Source organism: Esox lucius, chromosome 21 (genome assembly GCF_011004845.1).
Source record: "Esox lucius isolate fEsoLuc1 chromosome 21, fEsoLuc1.pri, whole genome shotgun sequence".
Lineage (NCBI taxonomy): Eukaryota > Metazoa > Chordata > Actinopteri > Esociformes > Esocidae > Esox > Esox lucius.
The window spans coordinates 23,909,124-23,931,369 of NC_047589.1; the positions used below are offsets into that span (position 1 = coordinate 23,909,124).

Sequence of the window (22,246 nt, forward strand, 5' to 3'; positions counted from 1 at the left end):
AAACCCAGAGGTGCAACCCAGAGCCACTTCCAGGAATGCATTTGAGAGCAGACTCAACAGAACAGAGTAGGGATTGAGGTTTAACAAGTCATTGCGGGCAGTGAAAAATTCAAACCATGTGAAAGTGGCAAACTGACAACTTGGGATTGGGGCCTTTTGTTTTAATGTCTGCACATATGTAGTTCGTCCAATGAAGTGTTTCTTCGCATAGAGGAGTAGGGTTCAAAGTGCAAAGTTTTGCATGGTTACATATTGACTTGGTTATTTGACTTCTCACTAACATTTTCCAAATGATCATATATGCTCTATGGTGCCGACTCTTTCTCTGGGCACGGATCATTGGGACGGTCTTGAGCTGTAAACCACAGTCATACTGTAGTCAGACAAGGGTACATTATTTAACCTGGTGTCAGAGGTCAGGTGTAGGTCCTTGGTGTCCCATGTCTGTGATCTCACCCCAACTAAAGAATTGTCTGTCCTCTACCTTGTTTATGAAAGCATGGGATGGTTTGATTAGGTTTGACATTGGATCCTCGACAGGATCACATGGGAAACGCTACTGAATATTCATGAAATGCAAGGTAGGTCTAGAATATATTACTTGGGCAAATGCCTGCAGTGCACATTCACTGGATGTCACAGCAATGAACAGTCAGAATGTAGGCTGTATAGTCTTGATGCTGAATCTGGTCATCTAGGATTAAAGATACATGTTATGTACACAGCCTGGATATCTCTGCAAGGGTCACTTACATAATGAGGCGGGTTGGCACTTGGCAGGCTTTCCTGAGTGAAACCTCCTGTCGGTCCTTTTAATTGTTGATGAGCTATTACGTTTCTCACTGGCTCTCATGTTGCCGGGATCAACGGCTTTTATCGCAGCCCTAGGCTGGCTAGAGGCTTAGAGCCTGCTTCTCCCCTAACGGCGTCTCTGATCTCATATTCCCAAACCTTAACCTTGACATAGTTTGACCCTCCCAGCTGAGCTCGGTCCTTCTGAATTTCTAATGACAATTCCATTGGATCTTTGGTGTCCTGCTGGTTGGCAAGAACAAAAGCCTGAGCCCTCTATAGATTCAATGATATATGTTAATGATTAAACTATTTGAATTACTTTAAGGGAGATTACTATAATTTATTGGTGTGTACATTCTAATGGCTGAAGCTAGATTTTAGTGGGTTTAATAGGTCACTTCGTATATAACCTCTCATCACATGCACCACTGCTTCCACATATGTATGCTTTGCCCTTTTCCTTTCTTTCAAATGTTCTTCTATAGTGACTCATCACTTTTCTGTCTGTTTCCCTCTCTTCGTCTTCTTACACTAATTTTTTTATAGCTGACCATTTGGTGAATATAAGATCAGAAGTGGACTGCATCTGACAGAATAATCAGATAAAAATTTGAATGGCTCCTATCCCCTGGCTTGGTTCTTTTTTTGTATTGTGATCTATTTGAATGCACTAGCAAAAGAGAGAGATTTTTAGCAAACCAGAGTAAGACGTGAATTATTCTAGATGTTTAAGTTATAAATAGCTGTGATTCCACTGCAATTTACATAAACCTTCAGCAGGATAACTTTTGCATGTATAGGCCTATTTGTGTTAATACCAGATAAAATAAAAACTTCTGGCTATTAATAAAAACCTTGTGAGTACAGATCTGAGCCTGGGTTCACACAGATTTCTAAATCAGTACTCGTACTCTGAGGGACTTCGTAGAAACATCCGTGTTCAATATTTTCTGTGGATGTGCTCCATTCTCAGCCCTGAATGCAGAAATGTACTCTCCTATGTATTGCGTTTTATCTCTGGTTTCATCGGCAGGGGCCTGAGCATGGAGCGTCAATGATGCTAGGGCTACCATGGGCAGCGTCACACTGCGCTACTTCTGCTATGGCTGCCTCTTCACCTCCGCGACCTGGTCCGTCCTACTCTTCCTCTACTTCAGCCTAGGCCAGGACGGCGGCCGGCCCCCCTTCAGGAATGTGCCCGTCCAGGGGCCCCATGCCTTACGCTTCCAGCCTCGCATCACTAGGAGACCTGGGGGGCCTAAGGAAGGCCTCAAGGCAGTCCCCGCGGCAGGAGGCAACAAACCGGCCGATCTTTCTCCGGAGATGGGTGAGAGAACACTCCTTCGGAGCATGAAACTTGAAACGACCCCCATTGGCCAAAAAAAAAAAATCTCTGATCTTTTCACAGAATATTTTCTAGGAATGTACATGAAGAGGATTGTCTATGGAGTTTGAAAACTATCTGGCTCTGGGGGGGAAAATGTAATCTCAGAATGGGTGTCTGCTAACAGAACTCGTGAACTGAATCAACTCTACAAACTGTTGCCTATACCCTTCAGAAATTAGGAGCTTTCAAACCTGGACAAGCTCACTTGTAGCCAGGACAGATTGTAGAATAGTTTGGATATTTTTAGTCTTTGTTTTCTTACATTGGTCCCCAAGGGAACCTTTTAATGTTGGTTTGGTCCCACGCCAACCAATGAAAATGTAACAGGCAGGCGACGGTCTGCAAAAAGCACTCAACTTCAAAATGTAGACTAGGCTACGCCACAATGTGTGTGCCCGCGTCAGCGCTCATTTGGGGTTAGATAATGAGCAACGGCCAAGCTCACCGTGACTCACTTGCGTGTCATAATCGTGCAAGCCAACACAAGTGGTTTGTGCTGAGTGATTGTAACTGTCAGTGGCGTAGGCAATAAAAAAAACACAAATGTTGCATTGCAGAAATGGAAAGGCATATTGAAGTGAGCTCCTCAGCCTCCCTGTGAGCCGTTTCCATGGTTGCGTGGAGTTACTGAGCAGGGTAAACTTATCCGTTACCAAACACCAGGGAAGAAGGCTGCTGTTGTTACCATGGCAACGTGGACCAGCCTATCCACCCCTCCAGTGGATGGTTCAGTTAATAAAATAATTTCCTAATCACATTTATTTGAGAAATGGAGACGGAAACCCCTTTTCTATATTGGAATGTTGATTGCAGAGCCATAATATTGAAATTAACTTGTGGAGGGAGGTGATGATTTCTGTGACAGCGAGACTGGGCAGTTATTAGCCTACAGATGAAAGTAGGTAGTAGTTAAAAATATAATTATATATTTAACTTGCAGTGTAGTGAAAGTACCTGTTAATGAGTATTATGCTGCTTTCCGGTAAATAATCTGGTGATTTGTTTATTGATTCATGGCTGCCATTTTTTTCTTTTTAATAACGTAATCATGTTAGGTAGTCTACCTGCACCGTATTTGTGAGCTTTTTTGAAATGTCGTAAAAGCTGACAGGGTATTCTAATAAAATGAAATAAAATACTTAAATGGTGGGCGTGGTCAAGGGTGTACCGGTGGCCCATCACGCCACAGACGATTTATTGAAATGTTTCACATTTCTTCAAGGATTTGATAACAAATATTTGTAATTCTAAACATTTCCCCATGGAGATGAGAACAATGGCAGTGCCAGCTTTGCTAGCTGATTACCCCTTGTAATTAGCGTAGTGGTTAGAGACGCGGGCTCCGGATCATCAGGTCCTGCGTTCACTTCCCTTAACACGCATTATGCCTGAGGTTCAGGACAGAAACAACTTTACGTAGCTACGTAATAGGAAGCCTTTGATAAAACGGTTCTGGTGGATGTTAGGATTTATTCAGGATGGACAAGCCGGCTTCACGATTCTCTCGTCTTTTCACATAAAAAAATAAGTTATCGTTAGTGATGACCATTCGAGGCTTTATTACCGTTCTTCTAGCAGCAGTTTATTATGCATGCAGTGCTAACTCAGATTTTCTTTTTCAAATTAAAAGCCATCATTGAATTATATAAGTTAATATAGTTAACAATCTCGTCTGTGCATTTTATGTTTAATGTCCGTTCCATTGTTATTCTTGTCTGTTCTTTTTCACAGACTAGATTAACTATATTGCCTTATGCATTTCAATTAGTGCTTTTATTGTGATAAAGAAAATCTGAGTGCTGCCAGCATAATATCCTGCTGCTAAAATAACGCTAATGAAGCCTTGAATGGCCATCACTAGTTATCGTCACCTGTATTGATACATACTGTATCTATGTCATTCACAAATAGCTAATTAGCTGTTAAAATGGCCAGTGGCAAAAGAGGATTTGTTTAGGATAGACAAAAACCTCGCTGGCTACAATCTTGAGTAGATGCGTTATGGGAAGCCTAAAATTAAACTTTACTATATTGCCGATGGATTTCTGGTGGATTTTCAAATTATGTCAAATTATGAACACCCGGGTTCGATTCTCAGGAGGGTAGTCACGATTAACACATTTTATTGCGGGCCGGCTGAACTAGGCTTGTCTCGTTTGTTGTTTATATATCCATGTGCAATTATACCATTTAAACGATACATTTAGGTGACACTTATATTGAAATTTGCTGATCAAAACAGCTGTCATGTCATTGTAAAGTGTCCAATATGGCACTAATTGACCAGGTGATATTAATTACAAACAACAATTACAAATCAACCGGTTATGCCTACCCAGAGTAGCCTACCCATTTAAGTCCAAAAGGCTACTTCTTGTGAGAGAAAATAACCAGGCCTGAATGCTCGCTGCCACGTCTAACTAGACAGGTTTTCTGTCTAGAAAATGCCATTACTGTTAAGATTGAGAGCTAGATTAGCAGCACCATTTGGCACTTAATGTTTTGCGCACATTTTAACAATAACTGGTCACTGTAAAAATGCTAAGGCCATTTCAGTCAATCAATCAAATATATTTATGAGGCCCTTTTTACAACAGCAGTTGTCACAAAGTGCTTTTACAAAAACACCCGGCCTTAAACCCCAAGGAGTAAACAACACTAGTGTTGAATTTCAGTGGCTAGGAAAAGCTCCCTAAGAAGGCTGAAATTTAGGAAGAAATCTAGAGAGGAACCATGCTCAGAGGGGTGACCAGTCCTCTTCTGGCTGTGCCGGGTGAAATATTAAGAGTCCAATTGGAATAAATCAATCCAGCAATAAATGCTCTGTATCATGTCACCACTCGCTAGTTATTAGTGATTAACTGTTCGGAATGAGTGTCCAACACTACTAAGCCCCAAAAAGCTATGCCTTTTTTACACACACACACTTCAGTAGGTGTGCATTTTAAGTGTGAGAGCCAACTGCTCTAATGGGTCCGTGTACCTGAACTTTGAAGTTACATTCAAAATCCTGCAATTTAGCGAACACACAAACACTTTACTATATAGTTACTATATTTTCATAATATTTGTGAACACATTAATGGCGAATACAAGCCGTTTTCCTTATTATACTGCTTGCTCAACCAGGAAATGTACAGTCATGGCCAAAAGTGTTGGCACCCCTGAAATTATTCCCGAAAATCATGTATTTTTCACAGAAAAGTATTGCATTAACACATGTTTATTCCCCTTGTGTGTATTGGAAAATAAATTTAAAAAAAGAAGGGAAAAAAAGCAAATTGGACATAATTGCACACAAAACTCCAAAAATGGTCTGGACGAAATTCTTGGCACCCTTAACTTAATATTTGGTTGTACGCCCTTTGGAAAAAATAACTTCCTATAACCATCAATAAGCTTCTTACACCTCTCACCTGGAATTTTGGACCACTCTTCCTTTGCAAACTGCTCCAGGTCTCTCATATTGGAAGGGCGCCTTTTCCCAACAGCAATTTTAAGATCTCTCCACAGTTGTTCAATGGGATTTAGATCTGGACTCATTGCTTGCCACTTCAGAACTCTCCAGAGCTTTGTTGCCATCCATTTCTGTGTGCTTTTTGAAGTATGTTTGGGGTCATTGTCCTGCTGGAAGACACAAGATCTCGCACGCAAACCCAGCTTTTTGACACTGGGCCCTACATTGCGACCCAAAATCCTTTGGTAATCCTCAGATTTCATGATGCCTTGCACACAGTCAAGGCAACCAGTGCCAGAGGCAGCAAAATAACCTTTGAAAAACATCTTTGAACCTCCACAATATTTGACTCTAGGTACTGTGTTCCTTTCTTTGTAGGCCTCATTCTGTTTACTGGTAAACAGTAGAATGAAGCTCTATCTTGGTCTCATCTGTCCACAAGATGTTTTCCCAGAATGATTTTGGCTTACTCAAGTACATTTTGGCAAACTGTAGTCTTGCTTTTTTATGCCTCTGTGTCAGCAGTGGGGCCCTCCTGGGTCTCCTGCCATAGCGTTTCATTTCATTCAAATGTCGACGGATAGTTCGTGCTGACACTGATGCACCCTGAGCCTGCAGGACAGCTTAAATTTCTTTGGAACTTGTTTGGGGCTGCTTATCCACCATCCGGACTATCCTGCGTTGCAACCTTTCCTCAATTTTTCTCTTCCGTCCACGTCCAGGGAGATTAGCTACAGTGCCATGGGTTGCAAACTTCTTGATAATGCTGCACACTGTGGACAAAGGAACATCTAGATCTCTGGAGATGGACATGTAACCTTGAGATTGTTGATGTTTTTCCACAATTTTGGTTCTCAAGTCCTCAGACAGTTCTCTTCTCCTCTTTCTGTTGTCCATACGTAGTGTGTTATGCACAGACTTCTCTCCTTTTCATCTGCTTTCAGGTGTGATTTTTATATTGCCCACACCTGTTACTTGCCCCAGGTGAGTTTGTTTCAAGCATGTGATGCTCCTTTAAAATTATTTATCCACAATTTTGAAAGGGTGCCAAGAATTTAGTCCAGCCCATTTTTGGGGTTTTGTGTGCAATTAGGTCCAATTAGCTTTTTTTCCTTCTTTTCTTTGTTTTGTTCCAATACACACAAAGGGAATAAACGTGTATAGCAAAACATGTGTTAATGCAGAACTTTTCTGTGAGAAATACTTTTTTTTGTCTGGAATAATTTCAGGGGTGCCAACACTTTTGGCCATGACTGTATGCTGCATTTGGAGGATTTGGAGTGCATTTCCTGGATTATAACCTCAGTGGAGTTTGTATGCCATCGACGCACTACATGGAGTTGTCCAGGAGCATGACAAGACAAGGCAGCCGTGTCCAACATTCACACCAATTTGTCGGCATGCTGCGCCCGGGAGTTGTACTGTACCGCAAGGCAATAACCGTTGAGCCATTATCTTGCCCCATTACGTGAAAAACTGCCTTTTAATGTGCTCTGTCATCGCACGCTTTCAGGCTGCACTTATTCCGTTGGCCAGAAAGACCACTGCTGGGAACATTAGCACATTTTCTTTATGCGTATCGTGGATGAGTTCTCTAGCCAGCTGGGTGGAAACTTACAGGCCAACTGCTTACTGTTCATAACTGGTAAAACTACTTGCGCCCTGTTGTTTTGTTAATGTTTTTTCCTCCTTCTTTTCAGGTATGATATTTAATGAGCAAGACCAGGAGGTGCGAGACATGGGCTATCACAAGCATGCGTTCAACGTGCTAATCAGCAATCGCCTGGGCTACCACCGGGACCTCCCTGACACCAGGGACAACAAGTGAGTGAAAGAGTGGTGTGTGTGTGTGGACTCGGATGAAGGGCTGACACCAATGCAGCACTTTGCAAACCATCACACGAAGGACGACTGTAGCCAACGGCCTTATGGGAAACCATGTCAATGTCTCTGATTGCCTTGTGGCCCTATATGAAATCAAGGACTAGGCCAACATGTCAAGGCCAGCATATCTGTTGAGAGACTAATGAATTTAACACTGATCTGTGTCTAAAACTGGGAGAGCAGGGTCGCTTAGTGGTTAGAGCATCTGTCCAGGAATCGAAAGATTGCTAGATTAAAATCACGGTGTTTTTATTTAAATTGTGCCATTCTGTCCCCAAGCAAGGCATGTAATCCTAATAGGCTCTGTGCACCAGTGTAGTAACGAACTTCCGCTTTTGTCTAGAAGTCGGTATTGCAGTTTCCGGTTTACTTACTAATACTCATCCGCATTAGTAAACACCTAAACTCACAACAAGATGAGTGATGCTGTTGTATGGAAAAAAATGAAATGTAATGTACGTGACTCATTTAAGTTTCATGGTACAAGTGGGGCATCATTTTAATCAGGATAATGACCTCTTTTTAATAAAATATGGCTTGCGCCATTCAATGGCTTCAAACACTAGAATAGAAATAGTCAGATAAAGCGATTTTTTTATATACTTCCACATAACGCAGGTTTCAGCGCAATTAATATCATATAGGACCAGATGTTTACTTCCTATGCCAGTTGTTTATTTTTCAGTTTTGTTGTGAAATTAGGTTACAGTAGTAAAATAAAAGAGGAGACCTGTTTTGGTGCTTTTTCGAGCCTATAGAATTTTAAGCTTAATTCAGGTTAGAAGAGGCTAAACAAAGGTTCGTTTCAATTCACTTGTTTGGGGACGCGCTAGTGTTCCAGCTCAGCCAGCGTTCCAGCTCAGCCAGCGTTCTTTTTCCATTTTTGAGGCTAGGGTGAATTTTTATGTGTTCTATTGTCCTGCCTAATACTACACTAAAAAGGAACACGTCGCTAACTAGCTTAGCCGATAGCCGGCCGGCACACCACAGTAAACTACTTATCCTCGTAGTTGTGCAGATAACTCGATACGTAGAGTTTGAATCCCTTGTTCCGCTTGCTTGTTGGAGCAGGGGACCAGGCATCAACAATTTGATGGACATCACTAATGCTTATTTTAGGCAGGTCTTGGAGACATCTACTAAAAACTGACATTTTGGGTGACGGGGGTGATCGCCTTAAGTAAACCAGAAACTGATATGCCGACATCTGGCTAAAGCAGAACTTCGTCCATACGCTTGTGCACAGAGCCTATTGCTCCCCGGTTGTTGCTGTTAGTAAATATGATCTACATATTACATTGTGGTAAATGTGGTCTACATATTACAATGTGGTAAATGTGGTCTACATATTACATTGTGGTAAATGTGGTCTACATATTACAATGTGGTCTACATATTACATTGTGGTAAATGTGGTCTACATATTACAATGTGGTCTACATATTACATTGTGGTAAATGTGGTCTACATATTAAAGTGTGGTAAATGTGGTCTACATATTACAATGTGGTCTACATATTACATTGTGGTAAATGTGCTCTACATATTACAGGTTAAAAAAAACACAGGACTGCAGGTTTGAGTAGTCCCACATGTTACAATGACCAGCTATGGTAACACAAACATGTATTGGCTAAGTCTGTCTTGACAATCATTACTAGAATCTGGCGATGTCTGGTCATTTGGAAATCTTGCTTGTTTGTTGTGAAACTTACTTGGCAATAAAACATTCTGATTCTCTGCATTAATGTTAGTACCGAGTGGGTAGGTTATTCCAGGAGCAAAGGGTAAAAACCATGTAATTGTCCCAGGACCAAGGTTTTTAAAATGTTTACTAGGTTGAGGAAAGCTCTGTCTTGTGCCTGTCATGATCCCATTACAACCTGCACAGTGAAAGAGCAGGATTGCTGTATGCATGCCATTACTAAAGATGGCGAATACCAGTGCTGTTCCTGTCCCGGTAGAGCTGTCCGTCTAGACTCTGTGGTTTGCTAACGTGACCAATGGCGTCTCGCGCTCCCTCTCTCAGGTGCAGAGACACGATCTATCCTCTGTCCCTCCCGGCGGCCAGCGTAGTGATCTGCTTCTTCAACGAGGCGTTCTCCGCCCTACTCCGCACCGTGCACAGCGTCCTGGACCGCACGCCGTCCTACCTGCTCCACGAGATCATCCTGGTGGATGACAGCAGTGAACTGGGTAAGCCCCTCGCCTCGGCGGTGCGTCTGTCGCATGTGAACCCTAGCGGTTCCTCCAGGCTCCGCTGGGGGGCGGCAGAGTCAGACGTGGCCCAGGAAGTGGTGGAATGAGGTTGTGGAGCGTGTGCGTCCGCGGCGTGCGTGCTCCAATGACCCGCTCGGTGAGCAAACGCGGGCCTCTGTATTGTATCCGGAGTATTGAATCAGTTTTGCATGTGTGGACCGGGAGCGGTCCATCTAACTCTCCACATCGCGCCCTTGCCAGAGACGTCCTGGGATCTCTGTGTGAATAAGTGATTAGGATTTCTCAGCTCCGGTCTGAAAGCTCCTCTCTTGTCCCTCTACCACAGCTGACCTGAAGGACGACCTCGACACCTATGTCCAGCAACACCTCCAGGCCAAGGTCAAGGTGGTCCGTAACGAGAGGAGGGAAGGACTGATCAGAGGGAGGATGATCGGGGCCTCTCACGCCACCGGTGAGCCTGTCGGAAAACCGAATTCTTTAGTAATGCAACATATGGACACTGAGACAAGGGTGCGCGCTTCTGAACCCAGCAGACACTATAGAAACTACTGTCGTGCTTAGGGATGAACCGAACCCTGTATACGCCCGCCGTTCCCACCGGTGTTAAAACCACACGTCCTGAGACGCGTCCGTGTCCGCTGGCGCTGAAAACACGCCCGTTGATGTTTCCTCTCTGAAGGGGAGGTGCTGGTGTTCCTGGACAGCCACTGTGAGGTCAACGAGGCGTGGCTGCAGCCCCTGCTGGCGCCCATCCACCGGGACCGCAGAACGGTGGTGTGTCCCGTCATCGATATCATCAGCGCCGACACGCTGGCCTACAGCCCCTCGCCCATCGTCAGGGGCGGCTTCAACTGGGGGCTGCACTTCAAGTGGGACCCCGTTCCCGCCTCCGAGCTCAGCAGCCCAGACGGAGCGATCAGGTGACCCGTCGGCAGCGCACCAGGCTAAGTGTCCCGTGTTCAGAAAGACGACGCAGAGCAAATGCCCAGATTAGTCCCAAACTGGCAAACACCAGGCCATATGCATTAGGTTATATTTTAATCTATTCACTGAGAACTGATCCTGATTTGCAGGAACGCCCTGGGTAGATCCCAATTAAAACCGACATAACCTCCCGGCACTCATGAACTCCCAAGTTGCACCACACAAAAGATGCATTAAAAAATAGACATAATCGCCAGAGAAACTCTCCCAGCAAATCGTCTAATATGCCCTAACTGCATACATTTCTCCATCTTAAAAGTACATTGTAAATCATTCCACATGTGTGTGGCCAAGTAACTAAAAGCAGCTCTGACCAAATCAGGGGAGATCTTGGGGGGTTAGCCATGACTGAGCCAGGGTCTGGGAACTTGTGAATCTGTTTATTACCAGTGAGTTATATCTGGCAGAGGTTTGTATTGGAGGGCTTTATAGACACAAATAGCCAATGCTTTGCTTTAGGTGCCTATGAAGACCTCTGGCTAACTGACTTATATAGGAAATGATGAGTGCTGAACCTTAATTAAACGTAAAGCACTGTGAACCACTTCACCCACATGTTTCAAGACTGAATCGATGTGCATGTAGATGGTGCCTTTCTGGCCTAGCCTCCATGAACCTGATATCAATAAAAGCCATGCAGTAGTATTTGTTTTCCATCCACTCTAATTTAGGGATCATCATGTGATAGCTAATTAGTGGCAATAGTAGAACGCCTGGTTCCAGCGACTGAATTGATCCATGTTTTGGAGAGTGCAGACTGATTTAAATCCATTACTATGGTGAATACTGGCTTTAGGCTTCATTGCTTTGTGGACACCCCTTATTTCGGTTCACTTGTTTACTCTTCCTCTTTCAAACCATTCTGGGCCTTACATAAGCACCTAAGGTTTTGGCCACAGATGTGTGGAACTATTATATTGAATGCGTAATTCGTGGTTCATCGTCATCAAAAGTTGCACTCAACAATTTTGAGGCAAAATGTGGTGCTGTTTTCTGACAATCATCTCTGTTGATTGGTCATCGGATGCTTCTCACTGAAAAACCATTGGCTCAGTCAGTAATTATCTAGCCTCTGTAGCGGTTTTATGAGGGGAATAAGCTAATTCTTAACTCCGAAAACAAAAAGAGGTGGCGCTGCAATCTCTACCCCCCAGTTGTACAAAAAAAGGTTCACCTAACAATTGTAAGCCTGTAGGAAGGCATGCCAAAACACCTATTTTTTTCAGAACAGCAGAGAAGTTTAGTAATTGCTTTGTTGACTCAATCTTATGGGTAGAACACAGTTCTTCCAAAACAGAATTCAATTCTTAGCTTTTTGTTCTGATATGTTGCAATCTAGTTAGGAAATATATACTTGCAGGAAATGTGTACTGTCCTGTTTGAAGAAATGGCAAGCCTGCCTTCAACAAGCCTGTGATTGGAGGTCTTTGAAATCTAAACATCCAATAGAAATCATAGGTACGTTTCCATACCTCCATGGAGGCCAGACAAGATTGGAGGTGTGGCCTGGTAAGACTAGTAATTACCTGACACGCATATTAACTTTTCTCTTGACTAAGAGATGGTGGCATTGTTTTCACAGATGTTAGTGTCTGAGCCACTTTTGCGGCGGTAAAGGATACTGCAGTAATTTGAGTATCGACGAACTCTGGCTAAATCCAGTAGAATTCTATCACTTTTTGTACATATTTGCCCATTGCAGTAGTATTCTGAATGTGACTTTTTGCACCTGAATGCCCAGACATTCAAGACAAAGTTAGTCAAATGTGACCTGTTTTGCTTATCTGACTGTAACATTAGATAATGATGTCTTCATCACACAAACAGTTGAGATTTACATAACATGGAGCTTACAAACTGGATGACATTTTTCACACGGTGAACTGAAATGGATTTCTGGGTTTTGTCTCTCGTCCCCTACACAGGTCTCCCACCATGGCCGGTGGTCTGTTTGCCATGGACAGGAAGTACTTCAATGACCTGGGCCAGTATGACAGCGGCATGGACATCTGGGGTGGCGAGAACCTCGAGATCTCCTTTAGAGTAAGGGTCTTCACTCTCGAATCATAACCCTCCACTATATAACACGAGCGTGTTATTCTGCAGAATTCTATTTTAAGGAAGGGTTTACGATGCCCCCAAATCGACATATGAAAGCCAGATATATGACCGTATTTATTTACACGTTGAGAGTGGTGCTTAAAAATCAAATGCAACTGGTTTAATGAGGCATCCAGTCAACCGCCCACTGTATCCTCAATACACTTGCTTTATTTACCCACATTTTGTCTCATCTTCTTTAATGCTTTACCTCGGCAAACTGAGTAAACGTTTTTACAACAGGAAATAAAATGTAATGTAACAGCCAAAGACAAGTCTATTTCCACACATTACGTTTTGGTCCATTTGAGTTGGATCTCCACAGGTTAGTGGCTGCACATTGACTCTGTCGATCTCTGCTACATCAACATTTCCTTCACGTCTCAGTATTTTTAGTTTTCTTTTACATAAGTTTTGGGCTTTTCTCTCCCAGTCCTGTTTAATATTCTTGGAAAGGTTTTATTTTTAACTATTACTCTGTTTAGGAGTCCAGTATATGTATTCAGTAAGGACATTTTGTTTGTGTTTTTCTGAAGCGTATTAACTTTTGACTGTGGATTCCATCTGACATAAATAAATACCATTAGTTATGGTCATTAGATTAAGTCCTGTGTGGTATTCTTCCTCTGTTTTTCAAAGAGTAGTTTTCTGGAACTACTGTACATTATGGTTCCATTTAGGTGCAAAGGCTGACCACTTATTGGGGTATGGAGGAAATTGTAAGCTCATATTTTACCTTGTCTTATCTTTCAGATCTGGATGTGTGGGGGCCAGCTCCTGATCATCCCCTGTTCGCGGGTGGGTCATATATTTCGTAAACGCCGGCCCTACGGGTCACCTGGAGGTCAGGACACCATGGCCCATAACTCCCTGCGCTTGGCCCATGTGTGGATGGACGAGTACAAGGTAACTGAGATTGTACTCATGGATTCCATTAATCACACTGAATTGAAATCTTGAAATAAAACCCATTAATCTGACTTCATGAAATCTAGGTCCCTCAGAAAATAGATTGATATCTATTGGGAACATAAAACGGATCAGAGTAGACCTGCAAAAGAAGGCTCAGTTTATGAACTTGTGCAGCAATTGCTGAACTAGTGAGATCACCATTTCTTTCTGCTCTCCTCTCCATGTCTTTAGTAGAACGGTGATGTTTGCTCTTTTCTAAGCAAGAAAGGAGAGCTTTATTTTCTTTCCACAGTCTGGAAATAGCTGACCTAATTGGAAAGACCGCTAATTGCATTGTTGTGATCTCCAGAGAGATCTCCCATTCACCCTTTTCATCATCTCCTTGAGTCGGCATTTATCTCTGCTCGTATGGATGGTTCTCTGTTCCAATCAAAGCAATTTAAAGTCCTAGAACATTATTACTTCTCGTTGTGATTATCATTACGTATAGAGTTGTGGCCCAAAGTATATTCACACCCTTGGTCTATATTTCAATAATTGCCCATTTAATCAAAAACAAGTAGAAATTGGAGGAGAAAGGTGTTTACTGGTGCTGTTTAGATATTTGCCACTACACTGGAGCAAAAGAGTTTGCAAATGACTGGCCCCCATCTGCAGAATTCTACATAATTTTAGGTTTCTCACCTCTATATATTGTGACACTCAACTGGGTTTGAAAAAGTCTGAACTGTGAACAACATCCCAAGACCACATTCTTGTCCTAAATGTTGTTGAATGTTGGTTTGATTAGGCATCCACTGTAGATCTAATGTCTACACAGTTTTATACACAATATTAAGTGAATAAACAAATGTATAATTTCTCAGAAAAATATTACAAATCTGACAGGGGTTAACTATGTTCACCTTTAACCTATCACGTAAAAATGGAATTTGCGGCCACCTGACAGTAATATGTGATTCTAATTAGTTGTGAATAAAATCAGCTGTTCCTGTAGGATTCCCTTGAAGGTTTGTTGGTTACATCTGCAGAGACGGCCATGGTCCACAAGGAGCTAATCGAAGAACTTTTAATGTTCACGTTGCTAAAAGGTTCAGATCAGGAAAGGGATATAAATAATTTGCAAAGGCATGCCATGGAACACTGAAGACCTTTGTTAAGAAGTGGAGGCAACATGGCCCCACCAGGACATTGACCAGGACTTCCCTTCAAAATGAAGAAAAATGGGGCAAGGAGAAAGTTCATTGCGGAAGTGGCCAAGAGGCCAGTGGCCATATAAAGGAACTACAGGGGAGGGAGAGACTGTCCCCCATAACTTAATGCACCCTCAACTCAAACGTTCTGTGCTTCATTTCCAGTTTCCCTTACAGAATGTTAGCATATGTGTTTTGCAGCACCTTTACTGGCAACCAGAGTACTGGCACTTGCTTCAGTCCAAATTGAGCGTGGCATGCTAGCCAACTAAGTTCTCGCCAATTTGAAGTTATTCACAGCTCATTCACAAAGGACGTGCTGACATGTTCACACCCTGGCACAGGAGTAGTTCGTAGTCCGTTGAGGATTGTGGACACCTCCTCACAACTCCGATACTGCTCTAATTAGATCTCATTTCCTCATGGTTGTTCTGATTAAAATAATTCTGGGACAAATTACAAATGTCCTCCGTTACTTACATTTGACTTTGTGTGGCTTATGCCTTCTCGTCTGGCGAACTGTCATCATCATCATTCTTTGCCTTGGAACATATAATGTTTTTGGCATCTGGTTCTGATTTATCAGAATCCCCAAATGCTAGCTAACTGTTACAGGTATTTTCTTTCTCCATTCTTCTGCAAAATCCAAAGGGGATGGTTGTAACTTCAGTTAGAATACTGATCCTTACTAAATGAGAAAATGGCTCATGTCTGCCAATATGAATTCATCTTTGATTTTACTATAAGCTACACAGTGAGCTGAAAACATTTTTGAAAGTAAGCTGGCTAATGTTAAATCTTACTGCCAGGTCTTCCTTTCACATCATTAGCTACAAGTGATGGGCTATACAGTATTGTTATCAAATAAGCGAGCTGGCTACTAGCCTACAGACTGAGAATAGCAATTGAAAATTGTCTCCCTTCACACTCAGTTGTTCATACTGATGAGTGGTGTTGTGATATTCCAGATCATTCAAGTGTTTCAGAGGGTTAGGGGTTTAGGGTTGGCCAGTTCAAACTTCTCCATCACCACACTAATCAGACTGGAACAAGCGATTTTCACAGAAAATTATGGCCTAAATCAAGATATCAAACAGATTCTTAATCAAGAACGTAATGTAAACATCTAGATTTTTATCATTGTGTCCAACTGAAATAGATCAGTTTTCAATCTTACCGTGCCTCTGAAAAACCTCCCAGACAATACACTGTTATAATGAACTATGTGAGTTGAACATCTAGAAGTACCATTGGCTTGAGATTCCAGTTCAGAAAACCTAAATATCTCTGGATCATTGTTTACAGTACTGTAGCTTGTCTGATTCATTCTGATCTATACATTAAAAAGAAAAATACTAACATCAGCACCTGATTTGCCCTGAAAACAATGCTTTTGTAGATGAGTTTGCTGCCATTTAAAATGTCCTACATTGCATTTTAACGGCTTCTGATGTAAGCACTAAAACATCAGATACATTTTCTGCGACGGAATTATTCAGATACTGTTGGAAAGGCAGGAAACCACAGTGGAAGTCTTCACCCATACATTACCAAATGTGTTTGAAGGGATTAGTGTAGCAGCATTAAGAAATTCCTCCTGGCATGCCTACAAGCGAGCAACTGTAAGTGATGCAAGCATGGCTATCGGGACCTTTGGATGTAGTTAAGCCTAAGGGTGTGGACTGTGGTGAAGTTCATTTCTGGCCAACTTCTTGCCCGGTGTTTCGAAGGTAGAGTCAGAACATTGGAACAAACAATGACTACACAGAACCAAGTAGTTTGTCTTTTTGCTTTATCTCTGGAGTTTATTATTTAATACAAGCTTGCAGGCAATAGTTTGTACCAACATACATAAGGTATGCAAATAAGAAACTCACATCATATATACAGTGATACAAACAAACCAGTCCGTCCTACTGTTCCTCCCTTTCATGCCTCCAACATATTCAGTCCGGTTCTTCTAGGCTCTGAAGTAACCTAGTGACCTTGGGTGCTTCATCACTCCTAGGCAGCTGGGCCGCTGTCTCTGAGAAACTGGCAAGAGAGGAGCCTATCTAACTCCAACACTGTATTTCTCCATTCTCACACTCCTGTTCAGTTATCATGTGCCGACCTAACTTGCTACTCCTCCTCGCTCTGTTCTAGTAACTTTCCACTCATGCACACAGTTGGTAACTTCGCTCATCTGTCCTAGGAAAGGTCCATCTATCAGGTCTTTCCTTGCTTCTAAAACAATTGAGCGTCATCTAACTTCAACTCTGCAAAACACCACACATACACTTTCTCTTTACTCAAAATAGTACATGTATACAATGCAGTTTTCAGTCAACATTTATTCACTAATATTAATACCTTTCATACTACATTATTCTTCCACAACTGTGAAAGGGCAACATTCCAATTGCAGTCAACTATTAATTACTATGTCATCAGTCTCACCTATTACCCGTGTCTCACCCAATCAGGAGCAGTGCTTCACCCGTTACCCGTGTCTCATCCAATCAGGAGCAGTGCTTCACCCATTACCCGTGTCTCATCCAATCAGGAGCAGTACTTCAACCTGAGGCCAGAGCTACGGGAGCGAGCGTACGGTGACATAAGTGAGCGTTTAGCCGTGCGCCATCGTCTGCAGTGCCAGTCCTTTAAGTGGTACCTGGATAACATCTACCCTGAGATGCAGATCGCCTCACCCAACAACAAGCCACAGAAACCAGTCTTTGTCAACAAGGGCCTCCGCCGGCCCAAAGTTCTGCACAGAGGCCGGGTAAGAGGCCGGCTGGCAAACCCTTCCCACTGACCCGATTTAAATTGACGTTGTGCCATGCTAACCTGTCCCCAGGCTACGTTGTGCTGTGTAGCCATGGTCTAAAATAGACCTGGAACCAGACAAGTGCTATGCTACTGGATCCCATAGAAGTTAAAGTGTGTTGTACATTGTCATTTAGGGCCGCACTTTCAATTAAGCAATAGGATGTAATTGGGTCTTCTGTCACTACATGTCTTTCACCTTTCCCTGCTGGATTTTGTCTTTAGTAGCTGGTAACCATGACAACCGTCTGCTGATGCTTTTGTTACTCTTTCGTGTGGCAAAAGAGCGGTGTGTTGTTAGCTGTCAATCAACTGCTCTCTACAGGCAATAACCTAAGGCCTGAAATTGAAAAGAAACTTAATGGAATGTATGTCCTCACTCTCTTTGATTTAAGGTTAATTCTGGAGATCATTCACATGCAAACACCCTCTTAAAATGTCTATAGCCGTGACTGAAATACAGCATCTTGTTTATGATCATTGACCACCTTCTCTGTATCTGCAGCTTCTTGATAGACTTCTGAAATTGTGAACTTAAACTATGTTACAATGTTCCACATTCCTGCACATATTTTGGCAGTTTGAACATGATACGGCAGGAAGGCAGTTCTTAGATTGTCCAGGTATTCTTGTATGGCTATCCCTTGTGAATTAAGCCGAACTTACAACCAGGAAAATAATGTTGGATACTGTGCCTTTAACTTTTTTTCCCCCACTTATTAAATTAAATGGAATAAAGAGCATTTTCAGTCAGCAGGGGGCAGTGTAAGTCATGATGAACCAGGGTCCAATCCCCAGGTTAAACACACTCACCACTTACACAGACTCGGCAGGAATAAATAAGGCTGGGTTCTCCACAAGGGTTCTCCCGCTTCAAAGAGACTAATATAAAAGAGTTTTGTATTTGATGTTGATAAACCTCTGACAGCTCTGCTGCTTGAGTACATTAGCCCCCCCCCCCCCCTCCCCCGAGAGAACATTCGTATTCTAGTTAGTCTGGAACAGAACCAGTCTTGGTGAATTGTAAACACATCAGGTTAAGATTTTAATAAGGTTAGGGATATTACGCACACTTTGCAATGGTGCATTTGATGTAAGATCAGTGACGCCAACCTCACTAGGTTAATGTCTGTTTGCAATATTCTTACCTGGTAAATTGAGTTGGTCAACTATGCATATCATCTGGAATTTTCCGGAGTCACTCTGGACATGTGAAAACAAGTTTCATTGTTCTATTCATGTACTTTGTGGTAGACCAGGGATGTGTTCCAGGTCATTTTCTTGCAGTTGTTTAGTGAACGGTCAGATGTTACATCGCTTAAACCACATCTCCAGGAACCACATCAGTTACACAGATTAACAGCCAGGCTGCAGTGAAGCCCACCTCAAATAGATGTTTCTTTGCATGGAGGGAGAAACATGCCCTTTGACCCCGGTGCTCTCCTTTTCCCCTCTCTGTAGCTACGGAACCTGCAGGCAGACAAGTGCCTGGTGGCCCAGGGGCGACCGAGCCAGAAGGGCGGCGCTGTGGTAGTGAAGGCCTGTGACGCCCGTAACCCAGAACAGGTACACCGACCGTTTGGTTTTGCTCGACACAACCCAACTCAACCAGGAGTTCTTTTACACGGCACTTTCCAGTACAGATGATGAATTCTTAAAGGCAAACTGCCCGGCTTGCAAGCAATGGGTTTGAAAAGAAAGCAGCCGACGGCAGGGGTGGGAAACTAGCTGTAGGACCAGTCATATGAGAGTGGGTGTTTGGTTGACTGGAAGTGAATATTTGTTTTCTGTTTAACGGTCTTCTATAGCTGTGATGAGCGAGGCCCTCCTGTCTCTGTGAACCTGAAGATATTTTTTTCTTCAGATTCTGAAGTCATCTCATTGTGGGTAAAGCGCTGCTATCATGTGTAATCACTGTTTACTGCAGAAGCAGATTTTTTTTGTACTGAGCTCTAAGCGGCCAACGCTGGCATCTAGGTTGGCCTAACATGCACTCTGTAGCATGGGTTTGCCCTTTCAGCTGAAACGCGCTACGCCAGTGTTCTTTAATGCGTGGCCTTCGGGCAGCTGGTGGCTTCATGTGGCCTTCAGTTATGGCTCAGGATCTGTAATTGTAATAAGGATTGCATTATGTTGTCTTGTAGAGGCGTTCACACTGTCTTATGATTCTTAGAATTTCACTGTTAGATTGATACATAGCTACTGATTAATCTGTTTTTATAGCAATCTCTAATATTAAGGCACGTTTTCACTGTATCGCTGTGAAAACGAGTATCACTATACTAGGCATTTAGAAAATTATGCAAACCATTCATTTCTGCAAACAGCCACACCAGTAGCCTATGCTAAATCAGTAAGCCCAAAACATGTTGATTGCTAAAATGACACATCTGCCTGATAGTATGAACAAAATGCATATAGCCTTTGATGAAGGAGCCAGTCCTGAAATGAATAAGTGCCAATATGGGCTCAATTCTCAAGGGGAATATTAGCAGTTTTGTGGCATGCCAGCCTCAAAATTGGTGTTAAATTTAATTCCAAGTAGCATTAAACATTTCTTGAAGTCCATTTGATGGAACCTGATGATTCAGGTGTAGGGGCAGGCTGGACTAAATCTGTGTTGAAGAATCCTAACCATAGAAAAAAAACCTGCTATTTTTGACTGAATGACTGTGGTGTATGATGTCACTCAGGTGTGATTATGTCACTCAGGATAAAAGCACCTGCTAAACAATGAATGTAAAAATGAAACATACATATTGAAGCTAGCCTATGCATGACTCCACAGTGACGACAGGACCACGCGTGAAAGAGTTACATATTTTCATATGTTAATATTTTCTCCTCCCTTCACATCAGTGGTTGTGCCTGGCCACAATAGCCATTTCCTGGTCCGTCACGACACTCCTGTCAGGGTCACAGGGTTTGGTGCCCACTCACAGCTCTGTCCATGCGTTCAACTGAATAAGACTTAAGTTCCATTAGGCAATCCCCTCCACTTTCCTGGGTTTAAAAATGGTGCAGCGTGAGTCACTGTGTGTGTGTGTGGTAGAAGTTCAGCCAAGGCTCCCATAGTGCTACACAGTTACTGAGTGAGAGAGTGGGAGAGGAGCATGTATCTCTCACTCTAGCAGGACACAGTCTAACCCACCACATACAATGTTCAGCAGACGGTGAATGTGCTAAATATTTATACGTCCCAAACATAAATCAGTTCGATATGGATCATGACAAATGTGCATTATACTTTGTTTCATCTCTAACATTTGTAAAATGAACATATGCCCTTCTAATTCGCTGCTCAGGTGACAACAGTGAATGTGGAATCTAAAATATGAATGTATTTTGATTTGTTCCATCACTTTTAGTTGCTACATCATTCCATGTGTTACTGAATACTTTTGAGGTCTTCACTATTGTTCTACAAGGTGGAAATGACTCTTGAATCAGTAGGTTTGTCCAAACGTTTGCCTAGGACTGTATGTAGAAAGGAAATCATATTCTGCATATTCCTTGTATGTGCATTTCTTCTTAAACTCAAAGAACAGCCAGGTGTAATGAAGTTCATAGACGGCAGCAATATCTGCCATTACTCAGAATGGTGGTTGTTTAATCAATTTTAAAAGGAACTAGTCATCAGTAAGATCTGAATAGTTTTCAGCATCAAAGAAAGTACGAAAGGTGCCAAGCACTGTTACGAGATTACAGGAAAACCTGCCTGTCTTTTAAAAATTGAGGTGTAAAGATATTAATCATAAGGCTGGAAGTTTGGAGGTAGAATTCAACCGGTTATTAAGTTAAGTAAGTCTCTAAGGGCAGCTGGTCAATAATGGAGGACAGAAATGTTAAGCATGAATGGACAAGATAAATTGACAACATGAAAAGCATAATGTTCACTTTGAAATTGGTAGCCCTGAGCCACCATTAAGATGAACAGATACTCTTGGAATGATCAGTTGGAGTAGCCATGTTTTCAGTAATCCATGACTCCGACAGGGCCAAAAAGTCAAGGGACTGAAGACCAGTGTAGGCTGATATTAACACCTGCCTTAATGACAGGAGATCAACTTTTCCCAACCCTGCTAGAAACAAGGAATTCCACATGGGCTGTGTAGGCAGGAAACACTAGAAGGGTCTGGAACATCTAAAAAAAAATATGTAAAAATAAATCCCAGGTAAGATACAAGAGTTGTGTTGAGCCTTCCATTCTTTTCTTGTATTACTCCTTTAAAAGCTTCCTCACAAGCAATTGTAATCTCCCACGTACAATAGCTTAGCTATATTACACAAGGGATGAAGGCATACCTGTACCTAACCCTAACAAACCTAGAAGAAACATTGAACTCCCACAACACTGACATGCTGACTCTGCAAAGATATGTGTTATGTTTTGTATGTAAGGATTTATCATGAATATAGGAAGTATAAAAAGTTGATGTTAGCATTTCAATGTAAGATTTATTCAAGAATCAGTTCTGACTTATTTAATATACAATTCCCAATACA

At 42.4% G+C, this 22,246-nt stretch overlaps 1 protein-coding gene across 4 annotated transcripts in view; it reads left to right on the forward strand.

Annotated features, from left to right (window-relative positions):
* galnt11 (UDP-N-acetyl-alpha-D-galactosamine:polypeptide N-acetylgalactosaminyltransferase 11 (GalNAc-T11)) overlaps positions 1–22,246 on the forward strand; it is a 34,877-nt gene that overhangs the window by 9,153 nt on the left and 3,478 nt on the right. For 3 of the 4 annotated variants that reach the window (XM_020041761.3, XM_010885816.4, XM_010885815.5), the window contains 9 exons: positions 1,829–2,122; positions 7,340–7,463; positions 9,553–9,719; positions 10,069–10,194; positions 10,423–10,663; positions 12,653–12,770; positions 13,581–13,733; positions 17,478–17,696; positions 19,202–19,306. In XM_020041761.3, the coding sequence (XP_019897320.1) occupies positions 1,867–2,122; positions 7,340–7,463; positions 9,553–9,719; positions 10,069–10,194; positions 10,423–10,663; positions 12,653–12,770; positions 13,581–13,733; positions 17,478–17,696; positions 19,202–19,306 (1,509 nt within the window). In that variant the 5' untranslated portion in view covers positions 1,829–1,866. The remainder of the gene's footprint in view (positions 1–1,828; positions 2,123–7,339; positions 7,464–9,552; positions 9,720–10,068; positions 10,195–10,422; positions 10,664–12,652; positions 12,771–13,580; positions 13,734–17,477; positions 17,697–19,201; positions 19,307–22,246) is intronic. The other variant, XM_020041762.3, reaches the window with a different exon arrangement.